At 39.2% G+C, this 20,477-nt stretch overlaps 2 protein-coding genes across 12 annotated transcripts in view; one reads left to right on the plus strand and one right to left on the minus strand.

The window, feature by feature from the left end:
• The first annotated feature begins 272 nt into the window (after positions 1-272).
• On the plus strand, positions 273-9,618 carry RLIG1 (RNA 5'-phosphate and 3'-OH ligase 1). Of its 5 annotated transcripts, none has more exons than XM_075496507.1 (9): positions 296-396; positions 846-1,065; positions 1,190-1,242; positions 2,480-2,597; positions 3,221-3,316; positions 6,293-6,409; positions 6,791-6,985; positions 8,119-8,288; positions 8,876-9,618. In XM_075496507.1, the coding sequence occupies exons 2-9, from the start codon at positions 948-950 to the stop codon at positions 9,062-9,064; spliced, it is 1,056 nt and encodes a 351-aa protein (XP_075352622.1). In that variant the 5' UTR covers positions 296-396; positions 846-947; the 3' UTR covers positions 9,065-9,618. The 5 variants fall into 5 exon arrangements, with proteins under 5 accessions (XP_075352633.1, XP_075352630.1, XP_075352622.1 ...); XM_075496500.1 differs by having other exon boundaries at positions 317-432; XM_075496518.1 differs by lacking the exons at positions 846-1,065; positions 1,190-1,242 and having other exon boundaries at positions 273-396.
• A 232-nt stretch (positions 9,619-9,850) lies between these two features.
• CEP290 (centrosomal protein 290) overlaps positions 9,851-20,477 on the minus strand; it is a 57,121-nt gene continuing 46,494 nt past the window's right edge. For 4 of the 7 annotated variants that reach the window (XM_075496564.1, XM_075496574.1, XM_075496554.1 and 1 more), the window contains 10 exons: positions 20,212-20,346; positions 19,854-19,940; positions 18,073-18,237; positions 17,608-17,730; positions 17,120-17,283; positions 13,976-14,162; positions 12,210-12,283; positions 11,950-12,053; positions 10,954-11,060; positions 9,851-10,658 (listed from right to left, as the gene is read on the minus strand). In XM_075496564.1, coding sequence (XP_075352679.1) covers positions 10,470-10,658; positions 10,954-11,060; positions 11,950-12,053; positions 12,210-12,283; positions 13,976-14,162; positions 17,120-17,283; positions 17,608-17,730; positions 18,073-18,237; positions 19,854-19,940; positions 20,212-20,346 — 1,335 coding nt within the window. In that variant the 3' untranslated portion in view covers positions 9,851-10,469. Of the gene's footprint in view, positions 10,659-10,953; positions 11,061-11,949; positions 12,054-12,209; positions 12,284-13,975; positions 14,163-17,119; positions 17,290-17,607; positions 17,731-18,072; positions 18,238-19,853; positions 19,941-20,211; positions 20,347-20,477 lie in introns of those variants that run through there. The other 3 variants (XM_075496545.1, XM_075496583.1, XM_075496590.1) reach the window with 3 other exon arrangements.

The raw sequence follows: 20,477 nt of genomic DNA on the forward strand, positions 1-20,477 counted from the left end.
AGGGGAACGGCACCGCCAACGGCTACCGGCCGCGCGACCGGGCCCCCACGCGGCCGCCTCGGCGCGGCGCCGAGCACGGCCGGGGCGGGGCGGCCCTGCCACGGCGGGAGCCGCCGCTGTGGACAGCGGAGCTGCCCCAGGCCCGCGGCCGGGCTGGGCGGCGAAGGGCGGCGGAGCCCCCGCCTCGCCGAGGGCCGCTGGAGAGAGGCGGCCGCGCCCCGCCCCGCCGTCCCCGGCGCACAGGTCCGTCGCGGGGCTGCTGGCGGGCGGGCGGGCGCGGGGCGGCGCAGGCGCAGTTGCGGGTCGGCGCTGGGCCGGTGGCGGGAGTAGACAGCCGGAGCCATGAGGCGGCGGGGCGCGGTGCAGCGGAAGGTGCCGTGTCTGTTCGTGACCGAGGTGAAGGAGGAGCCGTCGGCCAAGCGGGAGCGCCAGGTGGTCGGGGCGGCCCGGGGCCGGGCGGGAGGTGGCGGGTCCGCAGTCCCTGCGGCGGGGCCGGGCCCGGGCCTGGGCCCGGGCCCAGGCCCAGGCGGAATCGCTGGGCCGCGGTTAGCGGCGCCGCACGGCGGGGCGGAGCGGGGTGGCACAGAGCCGGGGGAGAGGCAGCAGAAGCGCCCGTGTCAGACCCGGCCGGCGCGGGCCGGCTGCGGGGAGGGGGACAGCCGAGTGGCGAGAGGTTTGGCTGGAGATGTTGAGCGAAATGCAGGGCAGAGGTTTGCCTGGGGCTGCCCCCTTAAATGCGGGCAAGGATGGTGGTTTGGGAGCCGTTTGAGCTCTGTGCCGCTCTTGTCCTGCCCAGTGCATGCGGGTGTTCACCCTGATGTCGTGTTGGCTTTTTCTGAGTGTAGGGAACAGTCCTGGCGAGGAATGAGGCCACTCCGAGATGACCGCACGGGGAGCTTGTGTAAAACCATGCTGCCGTCCCCTCCTGTGAGCCTTGTGGGGAAGAAATGGGCTTGTCTCTCTGTTTTCTTCCCCCTGCCCGCCCCTCCCCCCCCCTTCAAAGGAATATCAGGCTTCTGACAGAAGAATTCATTGGAGGCTGTGAGACGTGGAACACTTACCAAGGTGAAAGTAATGGAGCCCAATCAAAGTTATTTCTTCCTGAGATGGAAGAGGCAGTGTCAGGACAGCTTGGGGTGGTATTTACCTGTCTAGCTCTAGACCTCCAACTTGTGTTTCCCGATTGTAGTGGCAGCACCTACTGCTGCCTGTGGGCTGCATAGTGAACTGGAATCCATCTGGGTGAGTTTCTCCCATTGGCGTTTGACTTCTGGATGGAAGAGCTGAAACAACTGCCTAAACGTCAGTAACTTAATTGTTCAACTCTCAGTACCAATACCATCTTGATAATGGTCATGTAAGGGTACTTCCCTGCATCATTGTTCCTTCATATGGAAAAAGGCAACAGGGGATTAGATCTGGAACTGATGTGCACTATTTTTTTTTGTTTTTCAAAGTGCAGGCCAGGATAATACAGGGGGTTATGAGTGCTAGGGCAGAAGGGGGGTGGTGGTGGGAATGCCCACGGGAATGTTTTCTCACTACCCTGAAATTTTCTTTTTCATGTAGTCTTCATAAAATCTTCCTATCGGCTGTATTTTAGGTTACAGATATGATTACTAAAATAGAAAACAGCCATGTAATGTAACAAAAGCATGTAGAAGGTTCTCATTTCATGAATTCCTAATTCTATTTCGAGACTGTTGCAAGACAAGGACTTACTTTGTGTTTTGGTAGCAGGAAGAGACAGCAACCAGTGTACAAGTCAAAACTGGCTATAGGGAGAGAGGAGGGAGGGTGATGACTCTACAGGAAAGCAGTTGAATCCAAACAGAACTGATGACATGTTTGCAGTGAAACTGTTCCAGAAGTCCTAGCTACAGAAGTCCTCCTAGAAACGTGGACTAGTTGTGGCTGGATATTTGTTTCAGACTGCCGGACCACTTCTTTCTTTGCCCTTTGTAAGTGGAAGAGTCTTTAGTTGACAGCACTGGTCCTAAGTATTTAACAGCAGGATGCTCTTGCCACCTTGCCTTCTGCTGGTCTGTGTCTTGCACTGCCACGGTGCTATTGACTTTCAGCTCCAAGCGGCAAGCTCGGAGCAGCTAGTCCTGATGGAATTCTATTGGCCTCGTAAGAGGGGAAGGCACGTCTTGACATCGTGCAGCGTTGGACTGGAACCCTTCTAGTTTATCTGCAGTATGTAAAGTGGAAGTCAAAGTCATCTCTAAATACTACTCAAGAATGGAAGAGAAGGAGAGAGTTTGCAACTAGATTGCCTTTGTTCTTTTGTCTTGGAGCATTTTGCAAACTGTTGTGTCTTGAAGAAACAAGGGTGTATTTCAATAGTATTAGAAATCGGCAATACAATGTATAATAGTGGCCTTCGAGAGGCCAGCTGCAAGGAGCAAGAATCCACATGAGCACAAGGCAGTAACATAGCCACGATGAGGGTTTAAAATGCCTGTCTTCTTTTCAGCCATTTAAAGTTTTGGCAACTGAAACTATAACTGGAAAGGCGTTAGAGGCAGATATATACAATGCAATTCCTACTGAAAAGGTGGACGGAACCTGCTGTTATGTAACTACCTATAAAGGTAATAAGGAGGATCCCTATACAGATTTCTCATGCAGACTAGAAGCCTTGTTTTACTTAGTTTTCACTTTTGTTGTATGATTTATTGGATTACAGCTGCTGTGAATTCAACTGTTATTATATATCTTAACCACAAAGTAATAGTTACCGTAAACATAGTGGGTGTTTATAAAGTTTTTATAGATTTTACTCTCTAAAATACATGAAGTATGGTTTAATTAAATATGCCAAGCAATTAAGTATTCCAGTTTTAAAATTTCTTGTAAGTCTTCCTTGCACACTAGAATTTATATAATGAAGACTGTCTCATTTCCTTGGCAAGGATTAAAAGAAGTATGGAGGTTGGGAAGAAATGAGAAGGCTGTGGTTCATGGCATCACTGGGGTTCTTGCCTTTACCTAAAATTATAAGGCAACTTTGTATTAAACAAGGCAAGATTTTACAAACAGATTTTTCGATTCATATACAGCAGTTCATTTCTGAATTTAAATAGTGTCTTTGGATATAAAATGTCTCTAGTGGCAAATGAGAATTTGTATCTTGCGTTTTATGTAGTTGATTTCAGTACTCTGCATGGTGGGGTTACGTTAGTAACTGCTGGTTTTATCCCTCTGGAAACTCTAGGGCAACCCTATCTATGGGCCAGGCTGGATCGAAAGCCCAACAAACAAGCTGAAAAAAGGTTTAGACGATTCTTGTATTCATTGGAGGATTGCAAAGGTTAGTGAAGATTATTTCCTTCTTTTTGGCAATCCAAGTTGTTATCCAGTTGGAAAAACATGTCTAGTCTAACACAGGAAATGTCACTGATCCTGCTCAAATTTTTTTAATGTCACCCTTAACTTTACTTCGAGAGACCTTAAACTAGAATTGATGGGGGAAGGGGATACCAAGAGGATTGTGGTAGGTAAGCCAAGGGTTGGCATGGCATTGCCTGAGGGTGGCAATGCTAGTGGAACATTTACACTGCTCCTGGGTGCACCGAGGGCTCAGGAGCGTATCTGAAATGCTTGTACACCAGTGTATGCAGTATGAGAAACAAACAGGATGAACTGGAACTGTTGGTCAGCTCCCAGAGCTACCATACCATTGGTACGAGTGAGACTTGGTGGAATGAGTCCCACGATTGGAGCGGTGGGATGGAGGGCTACAGGCTGTTCAGGAGGGATAGGCAGGGAGTGTGAAGTGGAGATGTTGCGCTATATGTTAGGGAGAGGTTTGATTGTACAGCCTTTACAGTTAGTGATGATGTGGTTGAGGATTAGGGGAACGGAAAACAAAGGAGATGATGTAGTGGGTGTCTACTACAGATCGCCCAGGATGTAAGGACTGATGAGTTATTCTGTAGGCAATCAGAAGAAATTTCTGGATAGGTAGCCCTTGTCCTTATGGGAGATTTCAACTTCCCAGACATCGACTGGGAATATCATACTGCTGTGATGAGCAGGTCTTGGAAATTCTTGGAAGTTTGTAGGAGATAACTTCTTGTCACAGATACTCAGTGAGCCAACTAGGAAGGATGCCCTCCTAGACTTGCTGTTTGTGAATAGAGAAGGACTCGTGGGGGATGTGATGGTAGGTGGCTGTCTTGGCCACAGCGATCATGAAATGCTTGAGTTCAAAATTTTCAGTGTAATGAGAGAAAAAAGGGCAGCAGACTTGCTACCCTGGACTTCAGGAAAGCAAACTTCAAGCTATTCAGATGAAGAAAAAGCAGAGGCATTTGATGCATTTTTTGCCTCAGTCTTCAGTAATACTGACAGACCTTGGTCTGCCTGGTCCCCTGAGTTGGAGGACCACGAGTGTGGGAACAGGGAGTTCCCATTTGTGGGCAGTAAAATTGTAAGGTACCAGCTGTATCAGCTGAATGTTCACAAGTCCACGGGGCCTGATGGGATTCATCCCGGAGTACTGAAGGAGCTAGCGGATGTTATGGCAGGACCCCTCTCGATCATCTACCAAAGGTCTTGGGAGTCAGGGGAGGTCCCCGCTGACTGGAAGCTAGCCAGTGTTATTCCGATCTACAAAAAGGGCGTGAGGGAAGACCCAGGGAACTACAGACCTGTTAGTCTAACCTCAGTTCCTTGAAAAATTATGGAGAAGATATATGGGGTACTACTGAAAGGCATTTCAAGAATAATGCAATCATCAGGCACAGTCAACATGGGTTCACAAAGGGAAAGTCCTGTTTAACTAATTTGATATCCTTCTACGATAAGGTCACCCGCCTAGTGGATGAAGGGAAGGCAGTGGATGTAGGTTTTCTGGACTTTAGTAAGGCTTTTGATACTGTGCCTCACAGCATCCTTCTGGATAAGTTGTCCAGCTGTGGGATGAGTGGGTTCACGGTGTGCTGTGTGAAGAACGGGCTGAACGGCCGAGCCCAAAGGGTTGTAGTGTATTGGGCTACATCTGGCTGGCGACCGGTCACCAGCGGTGTTCCTCAGGGTTCAATTCTGGGGCCAGTCCTGTTCAATATATTTATCAATGATCTGGATGCAGGAGTTGAATGCACCATTAGCAAGTTTGCTGATGATACTGAACTGGGAGGTGCTGTTGAGTCTCTTGAGGAACAATAGGCCTTGCAGAGGGATCTAGATAGACTGGGCATTGGGCTATGATTAATGGGATGAAATTTAACAAGTCCAGATGCTGGATTCTGCACTTAGGATGACGTAATGCCGGGCACGAGTAGAAATTGGGAGAGGAGTGGCTGGAGAGCAGTCCTGCAGAAAGGGATCTGGGGGTGCTGGTCGCCAGCAGGCTCCATATGAGTCAGCAGCATGCCCTGGCAGCCAGGAGGGCAAACCGCATCCTGGGGTACATCAAACACAGCATAACCAGCTGGTCAAAAGAGGTGATTATCCCACTGTACTCAGCGTTGGTGTGGCCTCACCTTGAGTACTGTGTGCAGTTCTGGGCCCCACAATTTAAGAAGGGTGTGAAGGTCCTTGAATGTGTCCAGAGGAGGGCAACAAAACTGGTGAAAGGGCTGGAAGGAATGTCCTATGAGGAGCGGCTAAGGACTTTGGGCTTGTCTAGTTCAGAGAAAAGGAGCCTGAGGAGCAACCTCATGGCTCTCTACAGCTTCCTGAGGAGGGGAAGTGGAGAGGGAGGTGCTGATCTCTTCTCCCTGGTATCCAGTGACAGGACATGTGGGAATGGTTCAAAGCTGCACCAGGGGAGGTTCAGACTTGACATTAGGAAGCATTTCTTTACCGAGAGGGTGGTCAAACACTGGAACAGGCTTCCTAGAGAGGTGGCCGATGCCCCAAGCCTGTCACTGTTTAAGAGGCATTTGGACAATACCCTTAATAACACGCTTTAACTTTTGGTCAGCCCTGAAGGGGTCGGACAGTTGAACTAGATGATCACTGTAGGTCCCTTCCAACTGAAATAGTCTATTCTATTCTACTTCTCTTGCTGTAGTTTAAATATAATGTTGGCTATTTAGGTAGCTATTTTTTTAATCTTAGTTTTGAACTCTTAAACTACTTAAAGGCTACTATGTTTCTTTAAACCCTCCTAATTGTGGAATGCTTGAGTGTGCCAGATGTTGGTGCTTGTACAAAGTAACTGGGACTACTGTCTGTAAAACAACGTTTAGCTCAATGGTATTTTAATACTTGCATTGAAAGATGATCAAAACATAAAATTGGCTAACAGTTTGCCAAAATCTCACATTCATATGTCTAGAATTTGTTTGGAATGTTGAAGAGGATTTCAAGCCTGTTCCAGATACCTGGATTCCAGCAAAGGACATAGAGTTCTCTAATGGCAATCCTTTGCCTGATGAAAACGGACATATGCCAGGTACCTATGATGCAGCACAGGTAAAATGGTGGTGGTGGTGAGGTCCATTTCTGAAGTGAATTAGAATTAATTCCAGAGTTGAAAGTAGTAGTTAACATATTCAGAAAACAATTGGAATGGCATTCATTCACTATCCAGAAAGGCTTTGTTCTTCTGACACATTGGAAATAATTGCAGTTTGCTGTACAGACTTCGAGGGCTTCAGCTGAAGGCATAGTTGTCACGTTTGCATTCCTCTAACATTTCTCTGTGATATGACGTAGTTTTTCTTGTTACTCTTTCTGTTTGTAGTTAATTTGGTTTTTTAATGCATGTACAGTTCCAGAACGCATATGATAACTTCAGATATTTCCTTTGATAAAATGCAATGTTTTCTCATAGGTTGGGTGCCTGTGGAGAAAAATAGTAAGCAGTATTGCTGGCACTCATCTGTTGTAAATTATGAGGCTGAAATAGCGCTGGTATTGAAACACCATGCTGACCCAGGGCTTCTGGAAATCAGTCCGGTGCCATTATCAGAAATTTTAGAACAAACATTGGAGCTTATTGGGACTAATATTAATGCAAATCCGTATGGTAAGTCTGTGTGGTCTGCACTTAAATACATAGTTTTCACTCAAAAATATCACTAAATAAAAAAGTATTTTCTTTGTGTAAGTTTTAAAAAAAGTTCTAAGGTAGCACTGTAACCTTTTTAGAAAGGAGAGAAAGGGCTAGCTCAAAGAATACTCATCTCAGAAAGCTGAGTTGTCATGAGACTATTTATGTCTATTAAACCTCTTTCCACCTGCATGTTTTTTAGGAGTTACTATATAAATGCTTTGCTTTAGTCTTTCAAAAAATATTCTGACTGGAAAAGTTGTTTTAAATATTAGTATTAAAATATTTTTTAAAGATTTATTGGTGCCTTTTCGTGACTTTTTTTTTACTTGCTCTTCTGATGCTGTTTGGCCCATTAAAGCAGAAAATTTTATTCAACCACTTTTTTTTTTTTTTTGAGTCCCTAGAGTTAGTCATAAGTTGCAATTTTTAAATTATAAAATATTATGAATATTTTTTTAAGGAAATGTAATTTAAGCTACATTTTGGTTGTGGCTTCTCCCTTTAAAAGCCTTTTAACAAAAAACCAATTAGGTATGAGCACAAGTGAGTTCTAACTTCTGAGCTTTGCTGTTAGGATAACTTGCAAGGATGGATAGGAAAAATAGTAGTACCTGGTCTGAGAATGTAAAGGAACAAAAAATTCTAAATCTGTAGTCTTAGATAAAAATTTATGTTGAACAGTCAGTGAAGATGCAATGCATTTTTTAACAGCCTGGCTTAAGTATTAATGCATATTCATAAGAAAATATGCCAGATTTTCAGGAACAGAGATATTTGTGCTATTGATCATGATCTGAAGCATGAAGAATTTAGCTAGTAGCTTTGTGGTTACTGAGGAGGTGACCACAAGGGCAAAGCAGACAACTGTATAAATCTCTGTGTCATGTTTATTTTATTTATATAAAAAGTTACATGAGGAAGAGACAGCTACATTTGATACTTAAAAGTATATTTAACTGTTCTCTTAAAGGCAGGACAATGTTGTAGTATCTAATAGAAGTCTACGTTTATAGAGTGCTTTTAAGATAATAATAATAACAAAAGTGAGGAAAATCTTAAGTTATTACATGTAACTAGCAGGAAGATTTTTGTTTCTTTTAACATAGGATTAGGAAGCAAGAAGCAGCCTGTACATCTTCTTGTACCACATGGAGCATTTGAAATAAAGAATCCACCTAGTTTGAAACAAAATGACATACTGTCTTGGTTTGAAGGCTGCAGTGAGGGTAAAGTTGAAGGAATTGTGTGGCACTGCCATGATGGGTGTTTAATCAAGGTAAATATATAGATGGACATGTGGAAAGCACTATGATAATTCATAATATGTGAAGTATTGTGAGGTATTAACTTTTTGTCTTGTTTTCCAAATTCTTTAGTAGTAAATGTTCTCCTAGCAAATCAGGTGACAGTAGAATTAGTCAAGCCAGTGAATCAGGACAATGACAACTTATTAAACTTTTTCATTATCTACATTATGCTAATAACTTAAAGTAATTGAGAACATAATATTTTCTTGCCTCTCTGAATAGGAATCACTCAACATTTTAAAGCTTAATTCTTTTATTTAAAAAAATCATTTGTAATGTTGACATAGAACAAGTATTGTTAATAAGAATGTGATTTCTTTATCAATTAGCAAGTTTATATTATTTCTGAAGCTGTGGAGGACACTTTAGTTCTGGTTTGCCTTTTGTGCTTCATTGTTACTCATGTTATTCAGATAACTGATTACTGGTTATAAGTGCCCTAATGCAGAGGATCCTTGAATTAAAGCACGCACACACACCTACACCCCCCCAAGTTGGGAACTGTTGGGCTAGTATATCAAAATCTCTAAACTGATCTTATTTCTTTTTATTTTAGCTCCATCGCCATCATCTTGGTTTACGCTGGCCACTTGCAGAGACATACCTGAATTCTCAGCCTGTTGTAATTGCTTTTAATAGAACTAAATATGACTGTGACTTTGAACCTAAGAGTTTGTTTCACCAGTTTTCAAACTTGGATGGTCAAAGATTTGACAGACTCAAAGATATCAAGTTTGATGCTTGAAATGATTTTTCTCTTTGAAGTTAATTGTCGTATGTGCTGCATCCCTCTTACTTGTGTCTACCACAACTCTTTACAAATAATCTTCTAGCTTAGGCAGCAGCCTAGGTACTGTATCATTTTAAGTTTTTCCTAAATGACTAATTTTATATAACGAGAGATCTGACATCCAGAGCAGAGATCTAGCTTTCAGCATGTTTATTTTCAGTTCTGAAAAATCCTTAACTTTTGAACCCATTTCTGGAACTGTTATAATTAAGTGTAAGTAGTATGTTGTCTAACACTGGCTGGTCCGAATAGCTTAGCTAATGAATGCAGTCCACTGTAAAAGTTCCATAGGTTGCACTTCTATAAATACAATTATTATGACACTGTTATATGTAGGATTCAGATTTAGGATCTAGTTGTTTCTTAACAGTAAAGGACATATTTCAGGTGGGACCAGAATTAGTCCTGGAATTTGATAATTTTTTTTAGAGTTGTAACAATTTCTTTTTGGGGAAAACTTTTCACTGTATTATTTAACTGGTAAGCTGCAGCATTATGCTATTACTTGAAAACCATTTGTGCTTCATTGTTACTCATGTTATTCAGATAACTGATTACTGGTTGACAAAAAGAGTAAATAATAGAAAGTATAATAGTTCTATTTTGGAGATCCTTGGTAATTAGACAGAGACATGACTTGGCTTAATAATACCCATTTTCAGACTGCATCTCAATTAGGAAACTTCATCAAGGGCATATTAAGTAAGATGGCATATAAATAATAAAGGTCAGACTGCATGATCGTTTGAGTTCGCTTTATTTTATCTGTGCTATAAAAGTATACATTCGGCTATCTAAAATATACAAAATGAAAAATCATTTATCTACAAAAATACCATTAGTTTGGCTGAAATACTGTAACTTTATTTTCAATTCTTTGTTCTTGGATTTTCTAAAGTTGAGGTAAAAATAACCAGGGATGTAAGAACAGACATCTAGCACACTGACCCTGAGTCCCTAGTTAAGAAGTATGATAGCATGAGACAGCGAGAACAAATTGCATATTCTTATCGATCTGGAACTTAGCATACTTAGCACATTTTAAGAGTTTCTCAACTTTTAGCATAAGTCCAAGGTTTCAGCTTCACCTGGCACCTGTGTATTACGCAAATTACTGTTCTGAATTAAAATATAATATTGCAAAGGAGTTGAGAGAGGTAAAACTCACTTTTATTGTGACTGGTGTATATAAATACTGACCATAATCTGTTGACTAATCCAATTCTGTACTCTTAGGTATGTGCCAGACTATTGTAACTTTAATAGACTTGTACGATTCCAAGATAAAAACAGACAAATAAATCAGTATTATGTAACTTCCCCGGAATTTATTTTCTGTATCAGTACCGCGGACACTAGCCTAATCAGCAGAAACGTTGCCTGGACTATCCACTTGAATGCCAAACTCTTCAGAAAGCTGCTTTAATCTCTCTTCTAAGATAATATTTTTTTTTACTTCTTCATTGTAGTTATATTTCAGATCCTCAATTTCTTCAAAAAAGGAAGGGTCAAAGTTTTCTAGTTCTCTTCTCAGCTTTTTTGTTTCTTCCTATTAAAAAGAATGAAGGAGTACCACCTTTATCCAGAACTTAGGAAATACACATCAGCAACAGCTTTTTTTGCCTTTTTCTTAAGGGGCTAAATGATGAGAGAATAAGCATGTTCTCTAGAGACAAAAAAATCTACCCATGAACAGCACATTCACTAACAACAAAATAGGCTTCATAAACATAATGTTTAGAAACTGACTTTGTCATTAAATATTAGCTCAGATATTAAACAGCTCTTTCTAGCTAACCATAAGTTTGCTTATTATCTTGCCTAGGATTATCCTTGCAACTCGCCTTTAATTGCTGTTTTTCCAACTCTGAGGCTTTCAGCTGTGTCTGGAGGTCAGCTACTTCTGTCATTAACTTGTCATTTTTATCCTTCTCTATAATTTCATTATGTCCTGCAAAAATAATGATAATTTGTTATGAAATGTAAGGTAATGAAAATCAAGGACATGAATATCTGACATGAAAAATCAGTGACATGAGTTACAGTAATTCTACACCTCCTGAAAGCAGAAACAGTTAAAGTGTGTAAACCCAACTGGGATCAACCACCACCAAAAATTCGAGTCATCTGGGCTTTTCTTTAGTTCTTGTACAAATTAGGTGGTGGGGTCTAGTTCCTGTGATTGAATGCAATACTCCAATAGCCAGCCTGTTAGCATATTTCTGAGAAATATGACATGTACAGTTTCTCTGAATTAAATGCAGGAAACTTGGAACTAATGTAGTATAAGGATCTTGTTAATTATATTCATAACGTTAAGCGAGTTAATTTTTCTTTTTTTCCCCAGTCATATGGCAATGTGCTGCTCTATAGTGCTCTGTTTTTCTCATGGGACTGATGTCTGCTAAGTCTTAAATCATTCACAGAGCTGGTATCTGGAAACAGATGTTCTCTGGCAGCTTGGAACCGAAGGCAAAAGTGGTAGGCAAGAGGGTTTCAATGAATGAGAGACGTCTTACAAGCAGTCTTTTGAGGTTTATAAAGCAGATGGTGGCATGAACTACACATCTTCTTGGAAAGGGAAGTCTTACAAAGGTTACAGCCTCTTGTTCAAGATAACTAATTATAGAGATTTTTTACTAACACTTCTCTATAAAAAAACTTGTGTAAGTACTCAAAAATCCAAGACCTTAGTCTGCTCCGGTTTACACTACTCTGCCATTAATATAATTCAAATAATTCTGTAGATTTATTATCATTTTACACACACATATTAAGTAAAAATATCTTTAGGCCCAAAATACAGGAAGATCTTTATTTTAGGTATTGAAAATGATTACCGGCTGCAGGACCTTCACTTGTATATGTGTGTATGTGGTGCTTATAATCCTCCACCTGGCGAGCTAGTTCTGCTTTTTCTTTCTCTAATCGATTATTAGTTAATCTGGAATATAAAACAATTTTAGAATAATTAAAAAAAAAATTAAAATATTTTAGAATATAAAAGATGTAACTAAAAATCTCAATGGCCATTTCCTGATCATTCTTATTTCATGTATATTGGCGGAGTTATTTATTTAGTTACTTAAAAATACATTACCTTAAAAGCTGAAGCTCCCTGACGAGGCTTTGCTCTGTCCTTGCACCTTCAGGAAAGTGTTTGAGAAGCTCAATCTTAAAAGAAAAATTAAGAAAGTTTTACTCTTGAAAACAGTATCCATGGATAATGCAGTTCAGATGGAGTTCTCTTTGATACAGGACTAAAAAATGAATGAAAATAATACTAAGGATGTAATCAAGTACTAGGTTATCACAGAGAAAAAATCCCAAGCATTCATCTACTGACAGCTTCCACAAAGCTAATTATCTACAGCCTTTTTAAAGTTAGTATAGATCATTGCTACATATTTCATGAAGGGTGAAGAAAAAAGTATTCAAAAGTTAGATTTACAAAGGAAGTTAGACACATAGCTACATTAGCATAATTTATACATATGCTTAAGGAAGTTGATATGCCTAAATCATTTAAGTGCTTTAAAAATACTACTGATGTGCTTATTTATTTGCATACCTAGCTGTCCAAGTTCCTTTTTAAACATGATAGGAAAAGCCTGTGATTTTTGCAATGAAAACCCAAATGAGTGTATGTTGGCTAGAAATGAGCTGCAGTCATGTTAGAATAGGTCCCTGACAAGAGAGGGAGTTAGCCTCTAGAAGTGCCTTTCAATAGAAGATGTGGGAGCAAAAAATTCGTGCTTTAAAAAGACTATATACAGTTTTTTAATGTAGTGACAATTTATGAACTCCTATAAGGCTACTGTTAGTGATAGGCTTTTCTTCTATTGCTACCTAAAATGGCAAGGATTTGGGTTTTTTTTCAGAATCAATCTCTGTTTCTTTGAAATGTAGTTAACCTTGACTGCATCCCTTCATCAGTATTTGAGACACGAAAGAAACTGGACAGTCTGTTACTCCAGAGTAATATCACATAATGAAAGAATTTTATCTCTGTGTTAATTTTGCTGCTGGTATACGCTTCATGTTAATAATGCTGACTTTAGAAAAGGGAAAAGAAGCAAAAATTAACAAAATAATTGTTTTACAGGACTCGATTCCAAGTTCTATTTATTGAACACACTTACTTGCTTACATAATATATACGACTTCCTATATGAAAGTTGTGTATTCGATACCTTACTCTGAGAATGGCCAGTACAAGGTGTCTGGGGAAGAAAACCATGCACGTATTAATAAATGAGAAGATGGAAGCTAGTCTAAGTGGACAGTGCTAGGGCTACATCTCTGGAGTACTTAAAGGTCAAAATTTGATACATCTTTTCAAAGATACCTGAGTTTCAAATTCATCAACTTTTCCATGTGTGAAATAATATTTGTAAGACTTATTAGGTACTGCATGTAAGAGGCCATATTGGAAACAGGCATGAAGATCCCCTTTAGGATGGCAAAGTCAATCCCCCAAAAAAGACCTGGAAGGAAGAGGGAATTCCCTGCAGCAAACTCACTCTGCAGAACAAGCTAGAAAGATTTTAACACCGTTTGAAGCATGTGTGCCTACAGGCTTTCATGTGATCAATGAAATGGTAACACAAAACCCTACAGAAGAATACAGTAGAAAAAAATTAATTTTCTCCTAAGGCTGCAAGTCAAGAGTATATATTGGTAATATGTGGTAAACATCATTAATTAGCTAAAATATGTAGGTGTACAATTACGGCAGCTAGGGCTGAAAAAACCTATAAAAGCATGGATTAGAAAAAAAAGTACTCTGCCAATATCGACATTAGACAGAAATTAATTAATATTAAGCAATCTAGTCTCATAGTAATCTGGCTAAATTTTACTCACTTGTTCTTTTAGATCTCGTAAGTTTTTATCAGCATTGTGTTCACGTTCTGTTGCTTCCTGAAGCAGCCGTTTAAGGTCAGTAATGCTTTGGGTTTTTTTAGCAATATCCATTTCCATTTCCTTCATCTTAGTTTCATGCATCCTGGTAGTATTTTTATTTAGAAAAACATAAAAGCAAAAGCCAATACTTTTGCAGAAATAGAGATTAAAATATCTTTAGGAGATTAAATGCCATAAAAATACACCCTAAAATATGTTTGGCCTTGAAGTAATCACTGGTCTTGTTTATAAGTGAGCTGAAAGAAGCATAATGAAACATCCATATTTAATCTTAGAATAAAGGCTTTTCCAAATGTTACACCTTTGTGGATCTTACTTTGTGTATAGACTTTATTAAAGAGGGACTGGAATCTTTTTATGGTATTGCACGTAAACCCCAAACTACCTCCTGCTAAAAACATGCACATCTGTTACTGATGCAGCATACACATTGGTCAGGTCTTACTTAAGTATCATACCTTTGACAGTATTTTTCTTATGATTTAATAATTTAGGGAAAATAATTTAACGTACTGAGAAAAGGGCTAATACAGATACAGAAGATGAAGACTCCACAGGCAAAAATATTCTGCAAGAAATTATGTTTACCCTGGAGTAACAGCAGTCTGAGGATTCCATTTTGCTTTGAGCCATACAAGGCTACAAAAAGGTTTTTGTAGAATCATTGAAATGCTGGTTGGTTGGTAGGTATCCCTCGAGGTCATGTAGTCCAATCTCCCATCTGAAGTGGGTTTTCAGATAGCAATACAACCTCCAACATCTTGCTACCTGCTAAAGAGCCTTCCGAAGGATCACTTGGATGACACCTTTGTCCGCCCTATCGAATGCTTTCTATTACCACATACATGCTTTGGAAGACGTGCTGGTGAGGTGGATTGCACGTTAAAGTGCCCCAATGAGCTCCTCTAGGTTAGGAATATCTTATTGTTTGCTTACTTTAAAATCATGTTAAATGCAAATAGAAGTTTTTATTCACACCAGCTGAAGTAGGCAAGTACAATATAAGCACAACCATCTATTTCATAGCTATCCATCTATACACAACTACCTATCTATATCAACTAAATAGAACTAAGTAGAAATGTTTTTCAAAGAAGTGAAGAGCTAAAAGAAAAACTATATTGGAACTACTGAGCTGATATGCTAGCTGTTAAGGGCCTACCATCTTCACTGCATGTTCCTGTCCTCCTCTTTTGGCTGGCAGCCAGTTTTGCCCTCCTTCCTTACGCTAAATATGGCTGTGATCTGACCTTGCATAAAGACATTTTACCTCACTACATAGTTGGGGGGAAGGTTAAAAAAAAAGGAACGGCTTTCTGAAGTCTCAGTGAAGTGAACTGGCTCAGCAATACGTCAGAGAAGCACCAGAACTCCCTCAAGGGATCCTGTGGGAGTGCAAGACTGGGAAGTGAGTAAAATCTTGGACATCAGCAGATAGACTGTTCAACAGTGACCTGACCTCAGATGAAATCAGACAAGTCTCTCTCCTGTCCAGCTGATTTTCTGCCCTAATAAGGTTGCTGTCAGAGGTTGTCTTTGTAGATACCTTCCACCACTGTTTACAGCTATTAAAGTGTACTTTTGCAACACATCGTCTTATTTCATCCTGTGGTCATCCAGGAGTCCAGGACTAAGTATTTCTTCCCAAAAATTTGCTCTCTTCCATCCTTATGCAGGACACAGGCTGTTTATTTCTCTTAATAGCATAAGCATTTTTTCATTTTCTTGTCCTTTTCTGAGATACGGCAGTACAAGAGATGATACCCAATTAAAAACTCTTGTCTCAAGAGGGGTAAAAGTCTCCTTCCACATCCACTTTGATGAATCACAGGCATGTTTCATGTGAATGTATCTTATATCAAACTCCATATTCTATATCAATCTGTTCATTATTAAACATGCTAATGTGACATGTAACTAGCATCTTGGTGCATAGCTTATTATTGGAAATGGGTGTAATAGTAATGCTTTTTGGACTGGCAATGGTTTTGGAGTGACTGTTTGCCAAAATCCTTTCTGTAAGCAAACCACAAAATACAGAACTAAACAGCTTGCTTCTAGCAAAGAAATGAACGCAATTAAAGTTGTTCAGACTGTAGAGTTAAGATCTCCAGCCTGTATAAGTAGGTTGTCATAGAAAAAGCATCTGAACTAATTGCGGGAGTAGAGATAAATTAAAAATGTATGCCTAAGTTGCAAAGCAGAAATTGGTGTCGTAAAACCGTTTTCTTTAGTCTGTTTCACATTGAGTGATACAAGTGATACCTGAATTTTAAAACAACTGATAGGTAACTTTCATATAACTTATTGGTAAACAGTTGTAGACATTTACTATTATTACCAAACCAAAAATCATTTTTGATGCTGATTTCAAAGTCCGAGTTTTATCTAAAAATCTAGGAAATGGAGATTCCCACACTTCATTTTATATATTGGAAAAGATAATCCAGTACTAGTCTCTGAGTTTCTCTCCCTTCTTCTACAGATAACAGAATCAACTGGCTGACTGCAGTTAGCTTTCAGGGCCTTCAGAACACACATGAAGGATCTTTAGCTATGCCTACATGTCCCAAGGAGTATAGAAATCCCAGTGGGCTTTCCAACACAACCTCTGCACATTCACATGGTTAAATGTAAATTCAAATGCAGCCAAGCTGGAAAAGGCAGGTTGCTGGCTTCCAGTTTTGGTTTCAGATTGTCATCCACGTGGTAAGGTACTGAAATACGTTCTATGTTCACCAAAATGCTGACATTATTCCACAAAGCAAGGAACACTTCCTTTACCAGAACTATGCAGAAGTCTACTGCTGATCTGAAGAAGGGAAATAAGTGACTGGCATCCATATAGAAGCAGCTAACAAGGCCAGTACTTAAAGACACTAGATCTCTTCTGGATTCATATCAGACACCTGTATACTGATTCTACATACTAATATAGAATGAGAAAATAAAATACAGATAATATAAAACTATCTTCAAAGGAGGAAAGAAAAATCATGAAAATGAAAGTCTAATTTGTTTGCTAATATTTGAAGAGGAATTAACACTTGTGTTTATCTTCCTTACTTCATTCTCAATTCCTACCTTGTTACAACAACGGACTTCCAGCTTTTGCTGTCAGCTCTGTCAAGCTGGCTCTCAGCCAAATTTAGCCTCTTAACCGTTTCCTCCAGCTGCACAGTTAACTTCTCATTTAATATCTCCAAGTTATTCTTTGCTATTCGTAGCTTCTCTCCACTGTCAGCTTCCTATTGCTCAATAAAAACAAAGGTTTATGGAATACTTAACCTCACATGAAGCACAGGATTATCTAAAATGATGGTGACATAGGGTCAGTGCTGATTTAGAGGAAAACAGTACATCCAAGATCATTAGCACTACAACTTCCAAATTCTGTCTTGGGCTGCTCCTTGGATGTCTCCTCTCCACATACAATTAAAAATTCTGTCATAGTAATATCAGTGTTTAGAAAAGTGTCCATTCCGTATCAACCATTTAATAACAACAAAAAAAAGATACTTGCCACAACCAGCAACTAATGGAAATAAAGGGATGCATTACAATGATCATACCTTTTTCAGTTCTTTACGCAGCCTCTCGTTTTCAGTAATGACTTTTTCCATTCCTTTGGTTTTAGATTCATAACGCACACTCAGCTGGCCCCCCAGAGGAAGCTTCATTTTTTCCATTTCAGACTAAATATCAAACAGTTTGTTAAAACACATATATATTGCTTAGTAGAAAATTTCAGATTTCAATTTTTAAAGCACAGCATAGTTACAGCTACCTAGCTGTGTGAACATAATATTTCATCACATATTTAAATATATCCTTAAGGTACAGAGTACCTTTACATAAATCATGCAGTATGTTATGCTAAAATGAAGTTTTGCCTTTGTTTTCTACACGTTTCATATTTGGTATTTTTAAAACACTTTTGTGCCAATCAATGTCAACAACAGGCTTGCTGCTCCATTTTCCTACGAACTTGCATATAAACTGCTATCTAAATATAGTTATTGGAGATAAATCAGTACCTTTAGCCTCTCATTTTCCTGTTCAAGACTAAGTAATTTCTCATTAGAAACCACAGCTGGAGCTTTTTTCAGATCTTCATTTTCTCTTTGGACTCTCTCTACAACCTTTTTCATCAAACCGATTGTTTTTTCCAATTCTGGGACTGTCTTTCCACTTCTACCAGCCTGTAGAGAGGGAAGAAAAAAAAAGTAAAAGGAAATAAACCATTCATCTTAACATTCTGAGATACTCCAAATCTTACTTTATCGCTTATTTTCCCATTGCAATTTATATTTATAAAAAAGATGTTATATTTTGGTGTGACTTGAACCCTAAAGTTTCTTGCATACTTAGCTCCCCAAAATGATATATTCACCCCCGAAGTCAACATATCAGCTCCTTCATTTTCTGTGTTACCCAAGAAAGCTGCAGTTAGTCTCAAAATCTGCTGTACTTTATGAACTAAACTGAAACATTAGGAAAATAAATCAAAGTACTACTTTTTTTAAAATTTTTTTTTAGCTCTTCTTGTAGAGCAATTCCCTGATCCAACAGACCATGCAATTGCTTGAATGCTAATACTGTCGGGGGGGAGGAGAAGGATGGCTGGGAGGCTTGAGGGAGGAAGAGGGCCCTTTTTTAGCAACCATACTTCTGCTGGATTAAAGTGACAGAAGAACTACATCTTAAAGCATGAGTAAATCTTCTCCCTTTCCCAAGGCATATATTCTCCTTGCAGAGTGATAAATAAATAAATAAATGTGTGGAAAAAAGCTTGTAATTTTTCCATTTTTCTTCTTTCACTACGTTCATTTATGAGGCAGAAAAGATGTTAAAGGGTGTTCAAATGCATTTATTTATTTTCTCATCATCTTTGTAGCGATTATTGCTGTTTTCCTCAGCAATAATAATTTAAAGATGCTGCTGTTTCTAGTTCTGGGCCCATGAAGTACCTCCTTTTCTTTCTACAGAGGTAAGGAGCATAGTACAGTGGAAAATGGGGAAGACTTTTCTCCCTGGAGCCCTACATAAACCTATATAGCAACCAGGTTTTGGAAGGAAAAATGACTTATTCTTTCTTCTTTAAAATAACTGGAGGGATTAGGAGGTTTATGTTGGTACATAGCAGAGTTAAAGAAAAACCTCCGTCAGATCTTGGTGCCTGAAAAGTGAAGAAGATTCAGAATTTGCTGCCTCCTCAGAACCTTTGCATGAAACAGTTTTATAAACTGAATTTCCTTATCCAAAAACTACCACTGCATAAGAGAGAGGCAGATACATAAGCAGTCCATGCAACATACAAGTAAAAGAATCGGAAATATGCAATCTTTTCCAGGTACCCAGAAGCAGAACCCATTCTCCTTGTATACTGAAAGAGCTACAAAGGCACTTAAGAGCTTTATTCAATCAGCTTCCTTTATAAAAGGTCACACAAATAGTTTGACAAGTCAGTGGCAAGAGAGATACTGGGCACTGCTGAAGCCTTTTTTTCCTGTAACTTCTGAAATACTGCTCTATTAAAGTATCTGACAGTAGCTAGGGTAAAATTTAACTGCGTCATGTTGCATAGTACAACAAACAAAAAACTTCACTAACAGTAACTTACACTTTCTAATATCTGCATCAAATCAAAATCCCATCTGTTAAATCATAAAACTGTAACTGTATTATGCATTTACACAAATACATGAATGTAATTTTCATTTTTCATATAATTCATAATTTAGCTTTAATAAAATATTGCTTTTTTCATATTTCAGTTTCATTTAATTATGATGAAAAATGCTATTACAATACTCACCCCTCTAATGCTGCCCAGCTTTTGTTCAACATCTGCTTTCTCTTTTTTGAGAAGTTCACACATTTCTTTTAAGTCACCTACTTGGTCCTAAAAACCCAAAGTAATAAGCAACTTATTTAGAGTTCAAATTGAGGTGAACAGTAACAACATTACAGATGGTTTACTTTGAAAAATGTAAAGAGAAAGCCATTTCCCATCACAATGACATTTTTCATCATTTCTACCAGCCATTCAACCTTCTCATCTTCCATAAAAACATGAAAAACTTACAGTATGTACAGAAAAGATATCCATTTCTTTTTAAGCAATCCCCTAACCTGTGTCAGGGTAAAGGGGACTAAAGGTAAAAAGATGTTACCTTTAGTCTTGGCAAATCTTTATTGGCCTGCTCTAGCTGGAATCTTAGCTCAATGTTTTCAGATGACAATCTTAAATTTTCCTTTAAAACCTCTTGTTCTCTTCGATATTGATCATCTGATCCTATTCCTGATGTCTTGAGAAAACGGAGGGGAAAAAAATCATTATTAAGTGGTAATGCACTATTCATTGTATCAGTTGTAGCTGATAAAGAGCAACAGAGAATTAGTATTTTTCACAGAAATAAAATGGATGACAATTGTATCA

Source organism: Mycteria americana, chromosome 1 (assembly GCF_035582795.1).
Source record: "Mycteria americana isolate JAX WOST 10 ecotype Jacksonville Zoo and Gardens chromosome 1, USCA_MyAme_1.0, whole genome shotgun sequence".
NCBI classification, from domain to species: domain Eukaryota; kingdom Metazoa; phylum Chordata; class Aves; order Ciconiiformes; family Ciconiidae; genus Mycteria; species Mycteria americana.

Excerpts from the sequence above, each read along its gene's own strand:
- RLIG1 (XM_075496507.1), top strand. The coding sequence starts at position 948 with ATGGGCTTGTCTCTCTGTTTTCTTCCCCCTGCCCGCCCCTCCCCCCCC. Across the intron at positions 6,410-6,790 it reads TGAAAACGGACATATGCCAG|GTTGGGTGCCTGTGGAGAAA; the intron begins GTACCTATGATG and ends GTTTTCTCATAG. Across the intron at positions 8,289-8,875 it reads ATGATGGGTGTTTAATCAAG|CTCCATCGCCATCATCTTGG; the intron begins GTAAATATATAG and ends TTTTTATTTTAG.